This window comes from Sceloporus occidentalis, unplaced genomic scaffold (genome assembly GCF_023333645.1).
Source record: "Sceloporus occidentalis isolate IW3139 unplaced genomic scaffold, rSceOcc1.0.p SCAF_2, whole genome shotgun sequence".
Taxonomy (NCBI): domain Eukaryota; kingdom Metazoa; phylum Chordata; class Lepidosauria; order Squamata; family Phrynosomatidae; genus Sceloporus; species Sceloporus occidentalis.
In genome coordinates, this window is record NW_028316982.1 from 131,440,646 (window position 1) to 131,460,747 (window position 20,102).

The 20,102-nt window shown below is 40.7% G+C and overlaps 1 protein-coding gene across 1 annotated transcript; it reads left to right on the forward strand.

Annotated features, from left to right (window-relative positions):
- Window positions 1–6,385: 6,385 nt before the first annotated feature.
- Window positions 6,386–18,827, forward strand: LOC149319056 (snaclec bitiscetin subunit beta-like). The gene is made up of 5 exons (XM_089507950.1): window positions 6,386–6,446; window positions 11,850–12,088; window positions 14,200–14,337; window positions 16,663–16,804; window positions 18,653–18,827. Exons 1-5 carry the CDS (start codon window positions 6,386–6,388, stop codon window positions 18,733–18,735), a joined length of 663 nt encoding a protein of 220 aa, XP_089364076.1. The 3' UTR covers window positions 18,736–18,827.
- Window positions 18,828–20,102: the final 1,275 nt, after the last annotated feature.

Sequence of the window (20,102 nt, forward strand, 5' to 3'; positions counted from 1 at the left end):
AGGTGTTGACTGAGGAACCCTTGCTGCATAACTATGGGAGCATATCATAGCTAAGAAATGGTCCAAAATAAATAAAATGAATAAAATTGGTAGCATATTTGGTCTTGATCCCAGTGATGTTCCCACCCCTGAAGTCACCCCTGCTGGGGGGACAGCCAAAAGGGTACACTTGGCCCTCTCTTTTGCTGTGGTGGTGACATTCTCTTTATGAGGAGGCCTGCACCGTAATGGTAAATCCAGGAGAGGAGCGCTTGGCCTTTTCCTTTGCTGCCATGATGGAAGTCTCCTCATGAGGAGGCGTCCTCTGCTGCGGCAAGCCTGGAGGTCCCCACCAGGTGTCACCCCCTTTCTGGGGTGCCACCCGGTGTGGTCCACATCCCTCACACTACCAAGTAACATTACTGCTTCACTCCATTATGCACTGAGTCCTTTTTGGAGAAAACATGGAACAAACACAATTCATCTGATTACTGGGACCAAATAGCAGTTTCATTTGAAAATACTATTTCCTATCTGTGTTCATAAGTGACAATATTTGGCAAGGTGTTTTCTTTTCCTCCTTGTAATTTAATTGCTGCAACAGAAAGGTATTTGTGTAACTGATGATATGCTGCCCATATGTGCAACCAGATATGATTGTCAACATGTGGCAGTGAGAATTGGGAGAGAGCCAAATACCCAGAGCAGTTGTTTACCATTCTTGTACAACATAACAGCATAATCCTCCAGCTAGACAGGCATCCGTCATTCAGCCAAGACTTTCCCACCATACGTTCAGCTGGAGGGCTGATTGTATGGAAGCAGATGCAGCCTTCTTGCGAAAGAATTCCTGCATAGCCCTTTCTGATTAATCTTGTGGAGGGGAAGAGAAAACAGGGCCATGCTCACTGGCCTCAGACACTGTGTTCCTGTCAACCTACATACATCTGACAGAGGAAAGGTTCTCTTGATCATATCTTCTGAAACTGTTTAGAAAAGCATGGGCAGGGGGCAGAGCCATGCAACAGAGCAGCATGTTGCTGTTGTTTTTTACTGTACAGGAACTCAGTGGAATTCATCCCAGGCCCATGTCTTCCCTGATAGAGTCTAGCCATATGGCATGGGATCTTCCATTCTTTCATCCATACACATACCCTCACTTTAGTGTTCAGAGTTATGTTTTTACACTTTATGTTCCTGTTCATTTCTTTCATAGCTGCTCTTCCCAGTCCTTCTGATTTCTTGACTGCAGTCTCTGTTCTGATCAATATTTGACTCAGGATATGGGAACTATTTAACTTTTCAAAATTATCTCATTGTCTAAAGCGAATTCTTGTAATTCATCTCTGGTCATTATTATTATTTTTTTAATGTTCAGCATTAATCCAACCTTGGCACTTTCCTTTTTTTTTCAAATTTTCCCCCCTTGTGTTTGTTTCCATTTCAAGTGCAAGGTCTTAATTGCACTCAAAGAATCAGAGAGTTGGAAGAGACCCTGAGGACTATCCAGTTCAACCCCATTCTGCCATGCAGGAACTCCCAATCAAAGCAACCCCAACAGATGTCCATCCAGCCTCTGTTTAATAACCTCCAAAGAAGGAGATTCCACCACACTGCGAAGGAGTGTGTTCTGTTGTTGAACAGCTCTTGCTGTCAGGAAGTTCTTGTTGTGCTGGAATCGCTTTCCCTATAATTTGAATCCATCGGTCACTTGAAATCCTTTAGAAGCATGGTGGTTGTTTTAAGGTTTGGATTTTTCAAATTTTGTGGGAGGTTACTTGAAGGTACGCATGCACACAAATCATGTTTGAGTGTAAAGAAAGGAAGAGAATAAGGATCTGCTTCCTCCTTCTTGATAAATATTTGACTCACAACAAAACTTGCCAGCTCAAACATATATTTGATTGATCAATCACTTTAGTTTTATCCCCCTTTTCTCCATGGGTGGGAAAAGGGTGCAATGAATTTGTGTGTTTAATAGATGCCACCCAAGACTATTTAATGACCATAATAGAAGTGGGTTTAGCAAAGGGATGTAAGAAAGAAGAAATTGTGTGTTTAATGGAGCTTGAACTTATCACTTCTCACCACTCTTAAATATCCTGAAAGGAAAAGTGTTCCAGAAGGCAAGAGTAAATACTGACCTGATCTTTTTCCTCTGTCTTTTAGGCTTATTTCTTACACAGGTAAACATTATATGTCTGCACTGCAAGTGAGTAACTCATGTGATTTAATATATTTCATTCAAGAAAGCACTCTCTATGTAGGAAACAAACTAACAAACAAACTAGCCTAGCCTTCTCTTTAACATGATAGCTTTCCATGTATAAGATCTTCTCCTTTCTCTGTACGGAGGAGTATTAAATCATGTGAAGTCTGAAGCACTACAGCTCAGACATGAGTTTGCAACCTCTGTGAGAACACATTTATCATAATGCCCTGGTAATCTGTGTTTCCACAGTTTCAAAACCAATGGAAAATCTCTGCACATTCTGTATGACTTTAGTTACTATGAATGTTAGCAAATAGATACCTTCAATATCAACAAAAGAAGACTTTGTTAAGATCCTCAATGAGAAGAAGGTAGCTAAAATGGAAGGATCCACTACTCCGCTTCCCCATGAAATAATTATAGTGCTTTGTAACTGGAAAGACAGCATGGTGATGCAGTCTGAAAATTCACAAGCAGCAAGATTGCATGCTATCCTATTCCTGGAGGACATCATAAACTGAGAAAGAAATTTTGCCCAGGATAGCCAAAACTAGATTTTCAACACATTATATTTGTACCTCACAAAATAATTCTGTCCATGTTCTCCCAGAACATACATGACCCTTAAATGATGGTTTGATTCAATCTCTCTATAAAATGACCTCTTTGTATTATAAATGTATATCTTTCCTCCTGGAAATATGTTTTCATACTAATTAGACATTGATAAATAGGGTCAGAAAGCACTACGAGTAATTTAAGCTTTGTGTCTGAGTAGAAAATAGGAGCTTTGTGGGAGATTTTAATATGGACAATAGTATAATGAAAAGTGTTAACCTTGCCCACCATTATAGTTGAACTCCAGTTTAGAAACTCCAGCACTGCTTTAAAATGAAACAAACATTTTTTATCGTGGATATCTCTCAGAACATATAATTTGGAGTCAGTTAAGGGGTGTCATGAACATCTCTTTCTCTTCTGGGCATTAGGACCAATATATTAAAAACCAATCATTTAACATCCAGGGGTAGCCATGTGGGCCATATAGCAAAACCAATAAAAAAAAACAACCCCACCAAACAGTGATACCTTTATTGGCCAACCAAAATGCACAAACAAATGTACATGTTGCTATTTGAGGTTTCAACTTCCAACAAAGGTAAAACATTTTTTCTTCTTAAGTTTGGACTGGATTGGCATGTTTTACTTCAACACCACCTAAAGTTTTCCTGATGCAAAAGGATGAAGGCTTGTTGAGCAATCCAGTGTCCTCTGCCTAACAAAGAGGCCTGTGGCCTCGCAAGGATGGAGATATAAGGAAGTGTCTTTGTTGCGACACAAATGGATGTTAAATTTCCTGCACTTTGAGAATCTCCCAGTTGCCACGTGGCCAGAAGGAGGAGGCGCCAGCCTGCAAGATATACCCCTCCATACCATCTTAACTAAGAAGAAAAACAGCAAAATGCAGGCCTGTGACTAACATCTTCAGTTTTTTTTCCTCCTGTTTGGTTTGTAACACCTTGTCTGATGAAGAAACCAGTGAAGCTTCAAAAGCTTGCAATGTATATATTGTGCATTTTGGTTGGCCAATAAAAGTATCACTGTTTGGTGGATTTTTGATTGAACCAACCTTTTGTTACCCTTAAAACGGCCCAAATCATTCTGCCTAATAATAGGTCTGGGCCTTTGCATGGATAGATCCATCCTCCATGTTCCTGCTCTCTATGGCTTAGTAAGGTTCAGATTTGTGTTTGTAAAAGGTTTTAGGGATGAACAGCAAAATAAACAATGGTGTCAAAGGCACCCACCCTCCTTTGTTTAAGAAGTAGAGCTTATATAGAAATGAAGGCATGCACTGTTGGAGAAAGAGGAAAGCTTCAGTCACCTAAGGAGGGACCATAAATACCAATCCCAGCTGCTGCTGCTGCCTTGTCCAGTGTGAAAATAAAGAAGGAAAAGATCTACAGAAAAGGTATTTTTTTAAATAGGTGTTTAATTTAAATGTTTTGCTTCTGGTAGCATTCCTTTTTACTTTGGAAACTTCCACTGAGATTTAGAACAATTCCTCTCTCTGCCATAAGTACCATGAATCTTCTACATAATACTTAGGGTTCTGAATTCTTAAGAGTGGGTTTCTGAAACTCCGAAATTATGCAATTCTGTAATTGAAAATAAAGATGCAGTTCAGATTTTTTTTAAAAAAAAAAAGTTGTAAGTCAAGGTCATGGAGGAAGAAGGGAGAGAAAAAGAAATACAAGAGGCTAGTAAGGTGCTTGATCAGGCCATGAGCAGTGACCAGACAAATAGTTCCAGGAAACACTCTATTGCAATCAAAGAGCTATCAAGACTTATGTAAAGTGATTATTGAGAGAAGGGAATCTAGAAAATGCCTGTTCTTTGTTTTCTCCTCTCTGTCTTTCTTTGGTCCATGTACACCATGTACACCATTGTCCAGGTGCACCATTTCTGTGTCAGACACAGTGACTGGGGGGGGGGGGCTTCTCAGTTGGATCAACAGCCAGCAAGATGATGATGATGATGATAATAATAATAATTTATATTCCGCTTAATCACTTGGAATCCAAGCGGATTACAACAATAAAACAAGATAAGTGTTAAAAAAAGATAAGGAGCGCCATGTGAGGATGGGAGTGTGAGCACCCATCCATCCCCATGCTGACCTAGAGATGAACCTGGGTGAGCACTGGAGCCAGGAAAGCATGGAAATGGCCCATCTGCTCAGGCACTTTGAGTCTGGGTGGACCACAGGCTGAACATGAGTCAGCAATATGATATGGTAGCTAAGAAAGCCAATGCAATTCTAGGCTGTATCAAGTAAGAGTATACTGTCTAGATCGAGGGAAGTAACAGTACCAATTTATTCTGCTATAGTCAGCCCTCACTTGGAATATTGTGTCCAGTTCTGGGCACCACAATTCAAGAAGGGCATTGACAAGCTGGAGTGTGTCCAGAAGAAGAGGACCACAATTGTAAAAGGTTTGGAAATCATGCCCTAGGAAGAGCAGCTTATGGAGCTGTGTATGTTGAACCTGAAGAAGAGTCGGTCCTGTTTAAATATTCAAAAAGACATCATATGGAAGAAGGAGCAAGGTTTTTTTCTGCTGCTCTAGACATGGAGCAATGGATTCAAGCTACAGGAAAAGAAATTCCACCTAAATATTAGGAAGAACTTTCTGATGGTAAGAGATGTTCAGTAGTGGAACATGCTGCCTTGGAGAGTGGTAGAATCTCCTTCTGTGGAGGCCTTTAAACAGAGGTTGGATGGCCATCTGTTGTGGGTGCTTTGATGGTATATTCCTGCCTGGAAAGGGGTTGGACTGGGTGGCCCTTGTGGTCTCTTCCAGCTCTATGATTCTATGCCTTGCTTCTTCGATTACTGTAATGCAGTAAATATGGGAATGTCTTTGGCCTGAAGTTCATAAACGTCTGCTCATAAAGAATTAAACTGACAGCCATAAGGTGGTATGACTATGCTACGTCCAGTTTATGCAATAGCAATACCACTGTAGTTCAGGTCCATTTCAAAGTGCTGCTTTAGACCTTGAGAGATGTAATTGGTCTGATCATGTAAAGGAGCATTTTTCATCCACAGGAGTACTTGGGAGATGTCCTAAGTATGCCAGAATTTATTTATTCAGATTTATGCTAATGTGACATATCCTGTTAAGAAAGGACCATAGTTCTGTGACAGTACACATACTTTGAATACAAAAGGTATCTTTGGTAGCAAGATTAGGAAACAACTTCTCTCTTGGGCCTTAAAGAGCTGGTCAGTACTACACAGTACTGTGCTAGATGACCAACAAACTGTCTCAGAAGACAGCAGCATTATAGATCCAAATAAATGGCTCTCCAGGCAAGTAAACCACTGCAAATGGTTGGCGGAATCAATGTTCCATATTGGCCTGGAGTGGCGACCACCTTTTTAATTTTCATATTCATGCTAATTTTGATTAATTGTTTGCATTGGTTTGGGAGGTTTGTATTATCGAACAGCTGTGGATGTTAATGAGAAATTAATTGATTAATTTAATTTATAAACATCAAATAGTGCAAGTTCATTTTAAAGCACTTGTTAAAATGAAAGTAGATGTTAACTTCATTTTCACATGTCAACACAGTTGTGACATCAATGATCTTTACTTGATTTTAGGTGAAAGTTCTAAGCTAACAATGAAGCCACACATAGTTCTATTGCTGTGCCTGGGAATGTTGGCTCTTCCTGTTTCTGAAGGTGAGAGTAAACCATCTTATGTAAAGCTCATCTCTTGAAAGCACCTTCTTTGTTACTTAAGGAGCCCTGGTGGCGCAGTGGTTAAATGCCTGTACTGCAGCCATTTACTTGAAACCACAAGGTTGCGAGTTCAAGACCAGCAAAAGGGCCCAAGCTCGACTCAGGCTTGCATCCTTCCGAGGAGGGAGCTAAAATGAGTACCCAGACTGTTGGGGGCAAATTAGCTTACTTGCTAATTAGCTTACTTGCTGTTCACCGCTATGATCTTTGGAATAGCGGTATATAAATAAAACAAATTATTATTATTATTATTATTATTAAGTGCCATCATTACTCATTACAGGACAGTGGTAGATTAGTGTGCTCCCAAAAAATCTAGAGAAAGAAAAGGAAGATAGTCGCCACCTTTCCAGGCTGATGTGCTGTTCTGTAAAGTCATTTCATAAAAGGTTTCTGGGACTGCAATCTGGAAGGAGGGAATAAAACAGCAAACGTATGGCCAAAATGTTATACATTTTTGGTGTTGTGTAAATATACATCAGTGCACTTATTCTGTGTCCCATGCCTGCTTAACCAATTGTTCAATGGCTGCTAAGGCCACTGTGGTGCACAACTGATTAGCATCAGAGAGAGAAAGGATTGTGTGTGCTTTAGAAATTATTAGCTACACAACCTCTAAGAAAGCACAATTGCTTGCACAACTATTTTTAGCCTGACATAGTATTCCAACAGGATTCTTGATGCAATTGGTTTTCTCCTTCTGGTGTGCAATTGAGGTTGAATTGAAGCATACCTTCCAGTGGGGAAGGGTCAATTCCCACTTGTTGCCAGAGCCTGAACCCCACTTATTCTATAGTGTGAGTCAGCATATTCCAAGGTATACATACAGCTGGAAACTATGCCAGGGTCTTTGGGATCCCTTGTAGATCTTTCATACATAGGTTCCTGGATTTCCATGGGATTACGCAATGTCTACTAAGAGCAGATTGACACAAACAGGGAAGGTAGCTGGGTGTGAGAATATATTTAGTGCACAGCTTAAAAAAAGCAATTTACCACTGCTGAATTCAATTTGAATTCGGGATACATCCGGATACGATCACACACGTTTTTGCCACCTCCACCGCTGGGCAGGTGAATCCCGGTTAACATCCAGCTAGAATCCAAACTCGGCTGGCCGATTTGCAAAGCCAGAAAGCTCCCGGCTTTGAAAAGAGGCCAGCTGAACTCAGATTTTAGACGGATGTTACCTGGGATGCACCCGCCCGGTGGCATGGATAGCAAAAATGCATGCCATAGTATCTGGATGTTTCCCGAATTTGAAATGAATTCGGCAGTGGTAAATTGCGTTTTTTTTAGCTGTGCGCTAATCTCCTATATTGTCTTCCCCACTTGTCCTTGCAGTTGGGATTATGCCTTGGTAGGTTGTTATCACAAGGCAGTTACTGAGATAGGACAAATGCTAACTGATTATAAGCAACTTCTAAGAAAATTCCTCATCCTCCACAATACATTTCGAATCTTCTTCTTCACATGTGTATTGTGAATTGCGGGGAGGGAGGGGGACTCCTTTAAAATTCTCACATACTTTGTCTGGAGTAAAATCATCCATTACTTTAACAAGATGTTGGGTTTAAAAATAGTAAATATGAGCCAGGCTGTCATCATAGTTTTTTGTGGGTTTTTCGGGCAATGTGGCCATGTTCTAGCAGAATTTCTTTCTGACGTTTTGCCAGCATCTGTGGCTGGCATCTTCAGAGAATGCTTTGCCTGGAAAAATTGGGTGTATATATAATGTGTGAGCCTGGGAATGCAGGAGTTAATACAGGCTCACACAGTATATATACACCCAATTTTTCCAGGCAAAGCATTCTCTGAAGATGCTGGCAAAACGTCAGAAAGAAACTCTGCTAGAACATGGCCACATAGCCCAAAAAACCCACAAAAACCTACGTATGCCAGCCATGAAAGCCTTCAACTTTACACAGGCTATCATCCTTGCCATTTCCCCCAGAACCACAGCAGGCTGGGAGGTTAAACCCTAACCACCTGGGGAGGAACTAATTTTGGGGAGGAAGATCCTGTTGGTGCCACTGGGACTGCAACTAGGGAGGAACATCCTCTTGCACATCATCCAAACAATAAAGTCTAAGTGGCAAAAATGTCTCTCACTTGCTACCTGAGCTCTGCTTCTTTTGCATCATCCACTTTTTTAAAAATATAGATACATTTGTACATTTTAGAGGACAGGAAGAGGAAAAAAAACTTTACTAAGTAAGAGATTCATATTGTCCCAAAGACAGGATATCACTTAAAGGGCATCTTGTTTCATTGTGAACTTCCTGGCTACAAATGTATGAACTGCTTCATTTTCTGCTCTTTCTCCAGCGAAGGTACAACTATGAAGACCTTAGAGGGATCAAAGAACTGCTCTTTAAATTTAAAAAGGGCATAGTTGCTCAGTTCTGTTTATTTATTTATTTATTTATTTATTTATTTATTTATTTTTGGATGACTCTTTTGGGTCATTATGGGGGCTGTGGAATTCACTTTGATCCAAGCCACAATACAGATCAGTCGTCTCTACCCTAGGTGACCAGATGTCATAACTGCAAAGGAAGACAAGTTTCTGCAAAATGTAGGACATTCAAGGAAATGTACGACATTACAAAATGAAAGCCAAAAAACCCTAATATAAATTTATGCTTCTTAGTCATGCTCTAAATGGAGGACATTTTGGAATTCCTCCTGGACAGAGATCTGAAATATAGTACAGTTTCTAGGAAAGGAGGGTGTCTGGTCACCCTACCTCTGCCATTCATGAAAACTATTTAAAAATAATCTATAGATGATACCTTACTCTCACCTGACTGAAATACCTTAATAACAATCTTTAGTACTGTTGGCAAGGATGCAAGAGTTCTGGTATCTCTACACATATTTGAGGGGTTTGGCCAAAAGTTGATAAGTTTTAGTCAAGCTTTTTGAAGAAATTAGTATGATTACTGGACAGTGTATCACAGCTACCCTGAAAATTGGTAATCAGTATTCATTAATAACCTAAAACAATTGAGAAAAAATAATTTTATAATTTTTATGTGCATTGCTGCACATCTAGAGATTGTGGAAATTATCAGACAGGGGGGAAACAAGGAAGAAAAAGGCATACTCCCAGCAAAGTTGCACGATCACACAGAAGATTTTCAGATGATGTTATCCAGGACTTAACCCAAGAAGTTCTAGGAATGCTCCAGCAAAACCATTCCCAGCACTTCCTCATGAATGGTTTGTTGTTGGAACATTCCTGGATCTTTATGGGTTAAGCCCTGGATAACCATGATGTGTCTCAAAATCTTCAGCGCAATCACGTGACTTTGCCGGGAGTATGGCTTTTACTCCCAGCTTCCCCACCCATTTGATAATCTCCTGTGTTAAAATAGAAAGATCTCCATAATATACAGTAACATGCGATGTTTGGTATTCGATTTTTGGAATTTTGCACTCATGGAAAAACTTAGTATTGAAATAGTCACAGACAAACATTGATGCAGCTCATAATGTTCATTGTACTTTTATGATTGTTGTTTATTGAATATGCTAACAGAAATATAGCAAATATAGGAAGTGTCTGCCCATGTCAGTATCATACTAACTTATGGAATAATATGTTATTCAAGCAAGTATGACATGGACTACTCATCCCCAGTTGTTGTACTTTTTGCTGTGGCTGTTGTAGTTTCTCTGTATAGTCTGTATATTCATTTTGCCAGTAATAAATTAATTTTAAAAATTATATTTATAGTTTTTTTTTAAAAAATATCACAAAGGAGGGAAGAAATAACACACCCCTTCTGCACATACTGCAATCCTATTGAAAATCAGAAATCCCTACATATGGCAAGTGTGTGTGTGTATTCTCTGGTCTTTCTCTTAAAGCTACTTCTGATTTGTATTGGCCTTGAGCCCATTTGCACCTTTGTCTTTCTAAGCAGAAAGGCCTGGCCTCCATTCTCTCACAGGATCTGTTGAAGTATGAATATATGAAACTAATTTCGGAACTGTCTGTCATATCACAAATTGTAAAGCTATACACTTACTTTCCTTGCTCTTTGTCTTTCCATGTTTATTTATGCTGTTTGTTCAAAATATTTTCATTTCATTTCCCCTTCATGGAAATGCAGTTGACCTATTGGTTTTGCTGAGGGAACTATTTTTCAGCCTTGGCTGCTTCACTACAAAATGAGATCCCTTGAAACAACCTGATGATCCTGTAGTCTAGTCAGAAGCCAGAAAAGTGCAGCCCATAGGCCACATGTGGCCTCCTAAGCCCCAAGTGTTATTGAAAGATTTCGGGAGTTGTAGGGTTGCTAGATCTCTGGCCGTGGCCCTAAGTCTCTGTTTTTTCTGAGCCATCTCCAGCCATGAGATGAGGGCAGACATTATTTTGTTTGGGGATGATCAGCTCCAGGCAAGAACAAATGACGGGAGTGCAAATCTCCAGCTCAACTTTTACAGCAACAGCTTGCTACAACTTCCAAGGTTTAATTAATTTGTTGCTGCAATGTGAAAAGTCTCTCAAGGGGTCTGTTTATTCATTTAGTAGCCTCTGTCTTCTCTCCGAGTCTGTGTGGCGCCAGGGCTCACCTTCTGCTCTGCTCTCCACCCACCTGGTTAGAAGCACATAGGCTAGATTAGATGTTCCTTGACCCATCTCCCTAAATTGGAAGAAAGCATAATCTGCTCATTTCACACATAGTTTCTGTTTTAGGGGCTGTAACAGATAGGTGGCATGCAGCCGCCCCTTTCCTGGCCAGATTGGAGACACAGCAATCCCAAAAGCGGCTCCTTTTTGTGCCCTCCAAGAAGTGCCATAGCCACATTTGGATGCAGCACTGGAGGGGTGTCATCATGGCACACAATGTGTGAACCAGCATGCATCAAAATGGTGCCCTGAGGGCAGGGTTAGGGCACGCAGCATGCAGACACTGTGCCCTTACAAAGTGCTGGTCTGTATTGCCTCTTTATTCATCTGCGTGTGTTTGAATGACATGCTAAATTGTTGGTTCTTTAATGCACAACAGTTAATGTCAACATCAGGATCTGTCCTTAGGTCCAGGCTTTTGTCTGGCAGCCTCCAGGCCTGGGATGATACAGAACTGGCAATCCCAGGAGTCAAGGATGGAGTCTTATGCAATTCTTGACAGTAACCAGGGTTTCCATTAAGTACTTGAAGACCCTATTGCCATTCTTTTCAATGCAACAATTCTGGTGACCATCCTTTAATTACATTTCTCTTCTCTGCAGGGTGTTTGTATTTTCTACCAAGGATTTATGAATATTTGAAGTGGGCTTTTTCCACTAGGACTCTGGTTGTGTATCATTATTCTACTAATTTGTTTTTAGGCAATGAACTTCCAGAAACCAAAAAGCGTGACCGCCGGTTCTTGTTGGGAAAGATTTTTGGTGGGAATAACCCCCCTCCTCCTCCTCCACCTGTGAATATTGAGCCCCCAGTTTTCCCTGGGTCCTCTCTGGTAGACGCAGAATCCTTTTGCCAAGGTGGTTGCCGCGATGGCTGGATAAGTTACATGGGCCAGTGCTACATATTTGTTCAGAATCCGATGACATGGGAACAAGCTGAGGTACTGATCAGGAATATTTTCTTTCTTGAACATCTTTCCTCACTTCCTTTCTTCCTTACTTAAACTTTGTACTTGTTTTGTCTTAGACAAAGAATCCTCCTGAGTGCTGGAAAAAATGATAATCCTGAACAGAACTGAATTGCAACAAATCAGTTATCCTGCGACCTATTCCTACTATACAGTTATAGCACTACATTCTGCTTTAACTGCCATGGCTGCATGCTATGGAATCTGGAGGTCTGTAGCTTGGTGAGGCACTAGAGTCCTAAACACCCCTCCCTAAAAACAGATCCCAGGATTCCATGGGATGTTGCCATGGCAGTTAAAATGGAACAGAGTGTTATAACTATATACCATGAAAGGCCCCCAGATTTGCAGCACAGCCACCTCTTTTGGTCTAAAGATAGACACGTTTTTAAGAGACTTGAAGGAGGTGTAAGAGTAGCACTCTCAGTCAGTTAAATTATCCTTGGAAGACAGAGTTTGTATCCCTCTCATTCACTGCTCCCAGGTTCTGCCATTTGGCAATTTTGTACTCAATAAAATGGTGGCTTTAGTAACTGAGATCTGCAGGTCTAGGCTTATGCTACCATGACAGTATTTTCTGAAACAGCATTTCAACAGCTGCACTGGACACATATTTTCTCTCAATCACAGTTAAGTGCAACTTTAGACAGAGTCATTTGCTCACTGCCCAAATCAGAGCAACCAATAAACTTTATTTTATATTCTGTTCAATCCTAAATCATGAGACTTGAACCTAAGCAACTGGGCATCCACAACTATCCCACAAGGCTTTTGCGAATTTTATCTACAAAGTATTGCATCTGGGGAAAAATAATCAGTATTCTTTTGGAAAGAAATATGAACTATATTATTAAATGAGATTAATAAGAAATTACTACACCTAATTTTCTGTGATGTATATCATCCTGTGGTTTTTTTGCACACTGCCAATGACTGTCAGAAGCTGAAAAAATAAAAATAAAGTTAGCACTGATTAAAAAAAACCCAGGTATTCTGCAGTGGAGCAAGAATGTTTAAGCTGCCCAGCCATCTTTGCCTAATGAGTGTGAAACTGCAAGAGAAATTGGTAGAGTATGTGTGCAGGACTAATTCATGATTTGTAATTACAAAAGGCTGGGGGAAAATAAAGCTTTAAAATGAATTGACCTAATGTTTACACCCATTAGAATGTTTAAAAGACCAAGACATTGACAGAATGATCCCTTTATTAATGAACAAAAGATTACATAATAATTAGCAAAATTGCGGGACTCTTAATCTGGTGTTATTACTAAACAAAGGTAGCAAAGGGCAAGCATTATTCAGAAATTGAGAATATGTAACTGTAATTTCAGAAAATTAACTTTTTTTCCTGATATATGAGATTGCTATATATGGGATGAAAGACTGTGCTGTTGGTGCAGGAAGACAGCCCATTTTACAAGTCTATAGATGGCACTAAAATGATATTTGGACTCTTGCTGGGTACATGTAGAATCCTTCTGGGAAAACTCAGAAGTCTCTTCTTAACTACTTCCCAAGGAAGTATGGGTGACTAGAATATTCATGTTACACTCATATACACAAGCAAAGATTATTAAGATCCCATTGGTATATATAGCGAGTAAGCAAGTAAGGAGGGAGCAAGAATAGTGTGTACTGATATAGCTGGGCTGCATTACACTTCCAGTATGTGGGCAGAACATTTAATGCATTATACAGTATGCAGAATACAATACAGCATGGTTCCATCTAATCGCCTGCCCTGTTCCTCATTTATAATGTGCCATTTTATAATATGTCATTTTATTTATAGTGCATTATTTTATTTAATATTTCTATATTGCATTAGTTAATACTTTCTGTATGTTGCTTGACTACATTCCTTATGTCTTTCCTTATTTAACTCACCCTACATTTGTATGACTTCTTTCTCCTACTGGATCTTTCTTTTAAAAAACAACAACACAGCACTCTCCTCTTTAAATCTTTTCTTTCCACGTTTGCCTTGTCAATTGGGTCCAAAATCTACATCCAACCACACAATCACTCCATCTTTCCCCATATTCTTTATTTTGTCATTTCCATCTCCCTTTACTTTCCAGTGGACCTGCCAAAGTCAGGCCACAGGGGGACACCTGACCAGCATCTCAAGTGCAGAACATAATGAATTCCTTGTAAACCTGGCCAGTTATCAGGGACAAAGAACAGCTCAGTTCTGGACAGGAGGAAGCCATCGGAGGGTGAGTCCAACATTAAAGACTCACTGACAGTTGTGATCTTCATTTTCAATGGAATGAGGAAAATGCTAGAGAGTTTGTTGTTGTATGCCTCCAAGTAATTTTCAACTTATGATGACCCTAAGGTGAACCTATCACCAGGTTTTCTTGGGAAGATTTGTTGTGGGGGGTGTTGCTTTTATTTCCCTCTGAGGCTGAGAAAATGTGACTTGCCTAAAGTCACCCAGTGGTTTTCATGGCCAAGCCAATTACCATTTAAAAAATGATGATGTTGTAACACCAAATGTATGACAGAGGCCTGTTACAGACAGCCAAAATAAAGCTGCTTCGAGTCACAGTGGAGGTATGGTGTTTCAATGATGCATGCGTCCTAAGAGTCCAGAAGTCGCACCAAAGCCACGCTCCAGCCCTAAGGACTGGAGCGTGGCTTTGGTGCAGCTTCTGTACTCTTAGGACGCATGCATCATTGAAATACCATACCTCCACTGTGACTCGAAGCTAGGCTTGCCATATCCCGCCTGTGGGCGGGACTTTCCCGGTTTTGGGCGGGTCCGCACGGTCCCGCCCCGGGTTGGCCCTGCCCCCGGGATTTCCCCCGCCCCCGGGCTTTGTTGCAAAGTGTGCAACAGCGGTGGCGGGGAAAGAGAGAGAGGCCTCTGTAGGCCTCTCTCCTTTGGCGGGGGGGGCTTCCCTCCCCTCTTTGGCTCCCCTGGAGCTGAGGGAGGGAAAGAAGCCTCGCCTGCCGAGGCCAGACTTCTTTCCCCGCCTGAGCTCTGCCGGCAAAAACGGAGCCCAGGCGGGGGAAAAAAAGCCTCCCTGAGGGGAGGATTCCTTCTCCACCTGTGCTCCGTCCTTGGTGAGAACAGAGCCCAAGCGGAGAAGGAATCCTTCCCTCAGCGAGGATTCTTTTCTCCCTGGGCTCCATTGGCAAAAACGGAGCCCAGGGGGAAAAGAAAGCCTCCCTGGGGGCGGATTCCTTCTCCGCCTGGGCTGCGTCCAATGGAGCCCAGGCGAAGAAGGAATCCTCCCCTCAGTGAGGCTCTTTTTCAAATGTAGGACCCCCCCCAAAAAAGGTCCTACATTTGAAAATTTTGTCCTACATTTGAAAATTTTGTCCTACATTTGTCCCGGTTTGGAGGTCCGGACTAATGGCAACCCTACTCGAAGCAGCTTTATTTTGGCTGTCTGTAACAGGCCTAAGGCCGCAATACCATACACACTTAAGAGGAGTAAGCTCCCCTGAACTCAAGGAGGGTTGCATCTGAATAGAAATGTGTAGGATTAGACTGTTATATGCTTTCCAGATATTACACATTGAAATTTTAACCCACCAGTCTTCCTGCCCCAAAAGGGTGGGCTGGAGGCAGCCATTTTTCCTCCGGAGGGACGCTGCAGCAGCTGAACTGCATGGTGTCCCCCTGCCTCAAAAAGAACCCAGAAAAACCAGGTTCTTCTTGGGACACCCTGCACATGTCACGAGTGCGCCATTGGCACACTTGTGACATAAGCGATGTGCAGCGGCATCTATACGGAGGCCACCATTACCCCCCGCCATGACGTGCTAGGTTTATAATGCATGCGGTAGGTGTGTGCTCCCTATTCTTTGCCAGGATGCCATTTCCTGCCAGTATGTACTGGGCCACAGGTCACCTTTATGTTAGCCCTGGTATCCACTGATTTTCCAGAACCACCATTTCATGGGCAATGGCTATTTCCACTCAAAAACAAATTTTGGTTATACAAATTGATCCAGTATGCTTACAGCTTTAGGCAGATGGTGCCAACATTACACATTTCCTCGTACACCCTATAGGGAGTGTATGTGCCTACTCCTCCATCATGCATAATGGATTCTGGCTAGATGAATGTGCAAACCAACCCTTCTGCTTTGTTCTCTCATGTCAGTGATTAGTTTTTCAGCTAAAAAAGTAGCATGCTCAAGGAAAAAAAAACCACGGTTGCTGTCATTAATATTTGAAGGGGAAGCTGTCTAGCACACTCAGTAACAGAATAGAGCTTTAGCCTACATCTAATTAAAAGGCTCAGTTTAGATTCTTGGAATAAAGTATGCCTGCAGAACAGTGCTGAGTAACATATTCCAGAGAACCTCAATCTGTTTGCAGACAATCTCATTTTTCTAATAAATTATGCACCACATATTATTCATGCCACTCTAAAGTACAGAAACCTTACTGCAGGCAGTAGACTTCTGCGCACACTGCTGTGAAATTTCCCTTTGCTTATTTAAGTTTGATCCTTTGGAATATGAAAATACCTGACCAGCTGATATACTGCCCCTCATTAAATTCCAGTTTTATTTTTCTTCAGGGGTCGTCCCTAAGATGGACTGATGGTTCTGTGGCAAATTTCATTCAGCGTCCTCTGAGCTCACTTCTTCATGTTGTTGGAGAAACAATTAACACTATTCTGAACATTCGCATCTGCTTGAAGTTAAATATAAATATAGGAGGTACAGTATAGTCCACAAATATATTATGTGTTCCTAACTAGTATTTCTATCATTTATCGCAAACTTTAAAAGATAGCCCCCCCCCCCCCCATGGCTTTTTCAAAGTCCTAGCTATTAAGTATTACTCTGTGCCTCAGCAGCTTTCCAAATAATTGATACTTTGGATAATAAGCAAACATCAACACTATACATTTTGTTGTGTGTTTTTTATTCTGTGACACTGAAATAGATTTAGAGTATAGCAGGCTGCAAAGATTAATTTTAGGTTATTGTCAATGTAATTGCACTCCTGAGGTTGGATTGTAAAGTGGTGGGTACCCAGAGGAGGATTAGAGCTGATTCATGCAATGTGACACCTTATTTCAAATTGGACTAGACTTTAAAACATATAGGGCCTGAACAGACAGGCCAAAATAAAGCTCCTTCTGGTCAATTTGGAGGTATGCTTTTTAAATGCTGCATGCATCCTAAGAGGCCAGAAGCCATGCCAAAGCCACGCTCCAGTCCTAAGGACTAGAGTGCAGCTCTGGCACAGCTTCTGGCCTCTTAAGATATGTGTATCATTTAAACAGCATATCTCCAAAGTGACCTGAAGCAGCTTTATTTTGGCCTGTCTGTTCGGGCCCATAGATACATGCCAGAGTAGCATGCCCTACTGAGCAAAATATCAATATGATTGACTCTTACATAGCACTTAAAATCTAGGTGTATATGGAAGTCATTGCAAAAAGCAGCAGCTACTGAATTATAGACAGAATAGTAGAACAATGTATGTGAGTAAACTCCTAAGAAATGTGTTAATTCCATTCCAAATTGTTTTAGCTTCCCTAGGAGCTAGATTTTTAAGGTCAGTTGCCACATTCACCTTGAATTTTCACTTTAGATTTTTAGTGGCATCAGTGCCTTGGAAAAAAAATACATGGAAAGTTTATCAACATTAGTTTGGGTTCTGTTGTCATAACTATACTCAGAGGAAGATTGTTCTTCCTTTTCACAGATTAGAAGTCTGAACATAGTAGGCCAGCAATGAATGGCTGCCCTTAAAAAAAAAAACAACAACTGTGGGATTGTCATTTTACCTCTATGTTACTTATAGGCCTGAACAGACAGGCCAAAATAAAGCTGCTTCGGGTCACTTTGGAGGTATGCTGTTTAAATGATGCATACGTCCTAAGTGTCCAGAAGCTGCACCAAAGGCACGATTCAGTCCTAGGCAGCTTTGGCACAGTTTCTGGGACGCATGCATCATGTAAACAGCATACCTCCAAAGTGACCCAAAGCAGCTTTATTTTGGCCTGTCTGTTCTGGCCATAATCACTCTCCCAGTGTAGTGTGTCAAGTTTGTTTTTTTTTTTACTGTACTGTATTTGTAGGAAAGGTTTACTTGCATAGATGTATGAAGTGCTTGACTTATATTTTTAAAATATAGACAACTGTCTTCCAGCATTTGTGTGGGGTGGGGAGAAGAGGTAGGAACCATGTTTTAGCAGACTGTAATCCCGCCTCAATCCATCTGGGAGAGGCGGGAAAATAGAAATAAAGTGTGTGTGTGTGTGTGTGTGTGTTTAGAATTGGAGACAAACTGTAACCTCCAAGGAGCAGAAGCCAGTGGGTAAGAGAAGCCAAGCTCACCCAACTGACAGAAAAAGAAATTACACATCCCTGTCTAGGTGTGTTTATAAAACACTATCACAAATCCATTGCAAGATAAATTTTGGTGGCACAAGCACTTATGCCATAATAAATCTAGTACTTTTTAAGGTGCTGCAAGATTCTCTGACGTGAAGAGGTTGTTTTAAGAGTTCTTGGAATTTATTTTGTACTTAAAGTTACTTGTTTTCCTTACAGGCCAGGGTAATTGGGATGGCTCCGACTGCAAAAAGAAATTACCCTTCATCTGCAGCTACAGACCTAATCTTACACCCCCCTAATCTACAGTGGGAAGACAATACAACTTGTTCCTCTTGCCTAACTGTGTTACTCATCGAATGTAGATAATCCACAAATTATTACTTTCTTTACTAGACCCAGTCACTTAAGTTCTTATTTTTTAAAAGCCAAAGCATCATTTACTAATGTGAATCAGATATTGACAGAATCAGATATTATGTGGTTATTTAGAACACCACAGAAAGCCTATTATTTAAACAAAATGGGGCTTGATTTGAGCGCTTAACAAGATTATGTGCTACTTATGCCCTACACGGATTTAAAGAATATTGATGAGAAACCTTTAACTTAAAAATAATTACAAATCAGTCATTAAAGCATTACTTATTTTACCATTTAATGGTCAAGTCATATATTTTAAATACTGGAGACTCTCCTTACTAGTGTCAGATAAATCCATGAGAAGTTAATTGAATGTTCTTATTTTGGGGTCAGGTATATGAAGGAAAAGAAAAGAAAAACATATTGCTGTAGATTAACATCAGCTCAAAGAAAAGACACACAACATTAAAAGGAGATGCAATGCAAAAAGGGAAATCATGAGTATATCATTGTAACCGTAATTTGTCAATAACATTGCAGAAGGCAAACTTGTTATTATGGTTATGTATGTTAAATTGCTATGCATTATACATCAATGTATTTTCTGTAAACAGACAAGTTTCCTTTCTACCCCTTAATTATAATTTGTATCTCACAAGCTCAAATGTTCAACACAACACAGATATGTCTAGCAGAATGGAGACAATCTTTGAGGAAACTGTCCTGACCAACATCTGAAGTAAAAGTAATAGGAGTGATGCAAGAGCAGACCCATCTCTTTGTTCAGTTTCCATTTGTTCCAATAGATCACACAGAGAAAATCTGATCGGAGTAAGCTTGCAATCAACAACTGCTCCGTTGTTGAAACTAGACAAGACTGAAACATGAAAGAAATAATGGTGCTCAAAGATGATCAGAGTTTTGGTGGCTACCAGTGGCAGATACCAATCTGTTCACAATATGTACCTATCCATTTAAGGGATATGGTGGCTTAGTGGTTAAAACACCATTTCTGAGGATCAGAAGGTTAGCAGTTCAAGTCCCAAGTGCCGCATGATGGGGTGAGCTCCCATCACTAGTCCCAGCTTCTGCCCACCTAGCAGTTAGAAAGCATGTAAAAGTGCAAGTAGGTAAATAGCTACCACTTGGGTGAGAAGGTAACAGCATTCCATGAAGTCACGTTGGGCACATGACCACCGGAGTAGCCTTCTGATAACGCTGACTCTTTGGTTTAGTAATGGAGACGAGCACACACACACCCCCAATCAAACACGACTAGACATTCATTTCAAGAGGGAACCTTTAT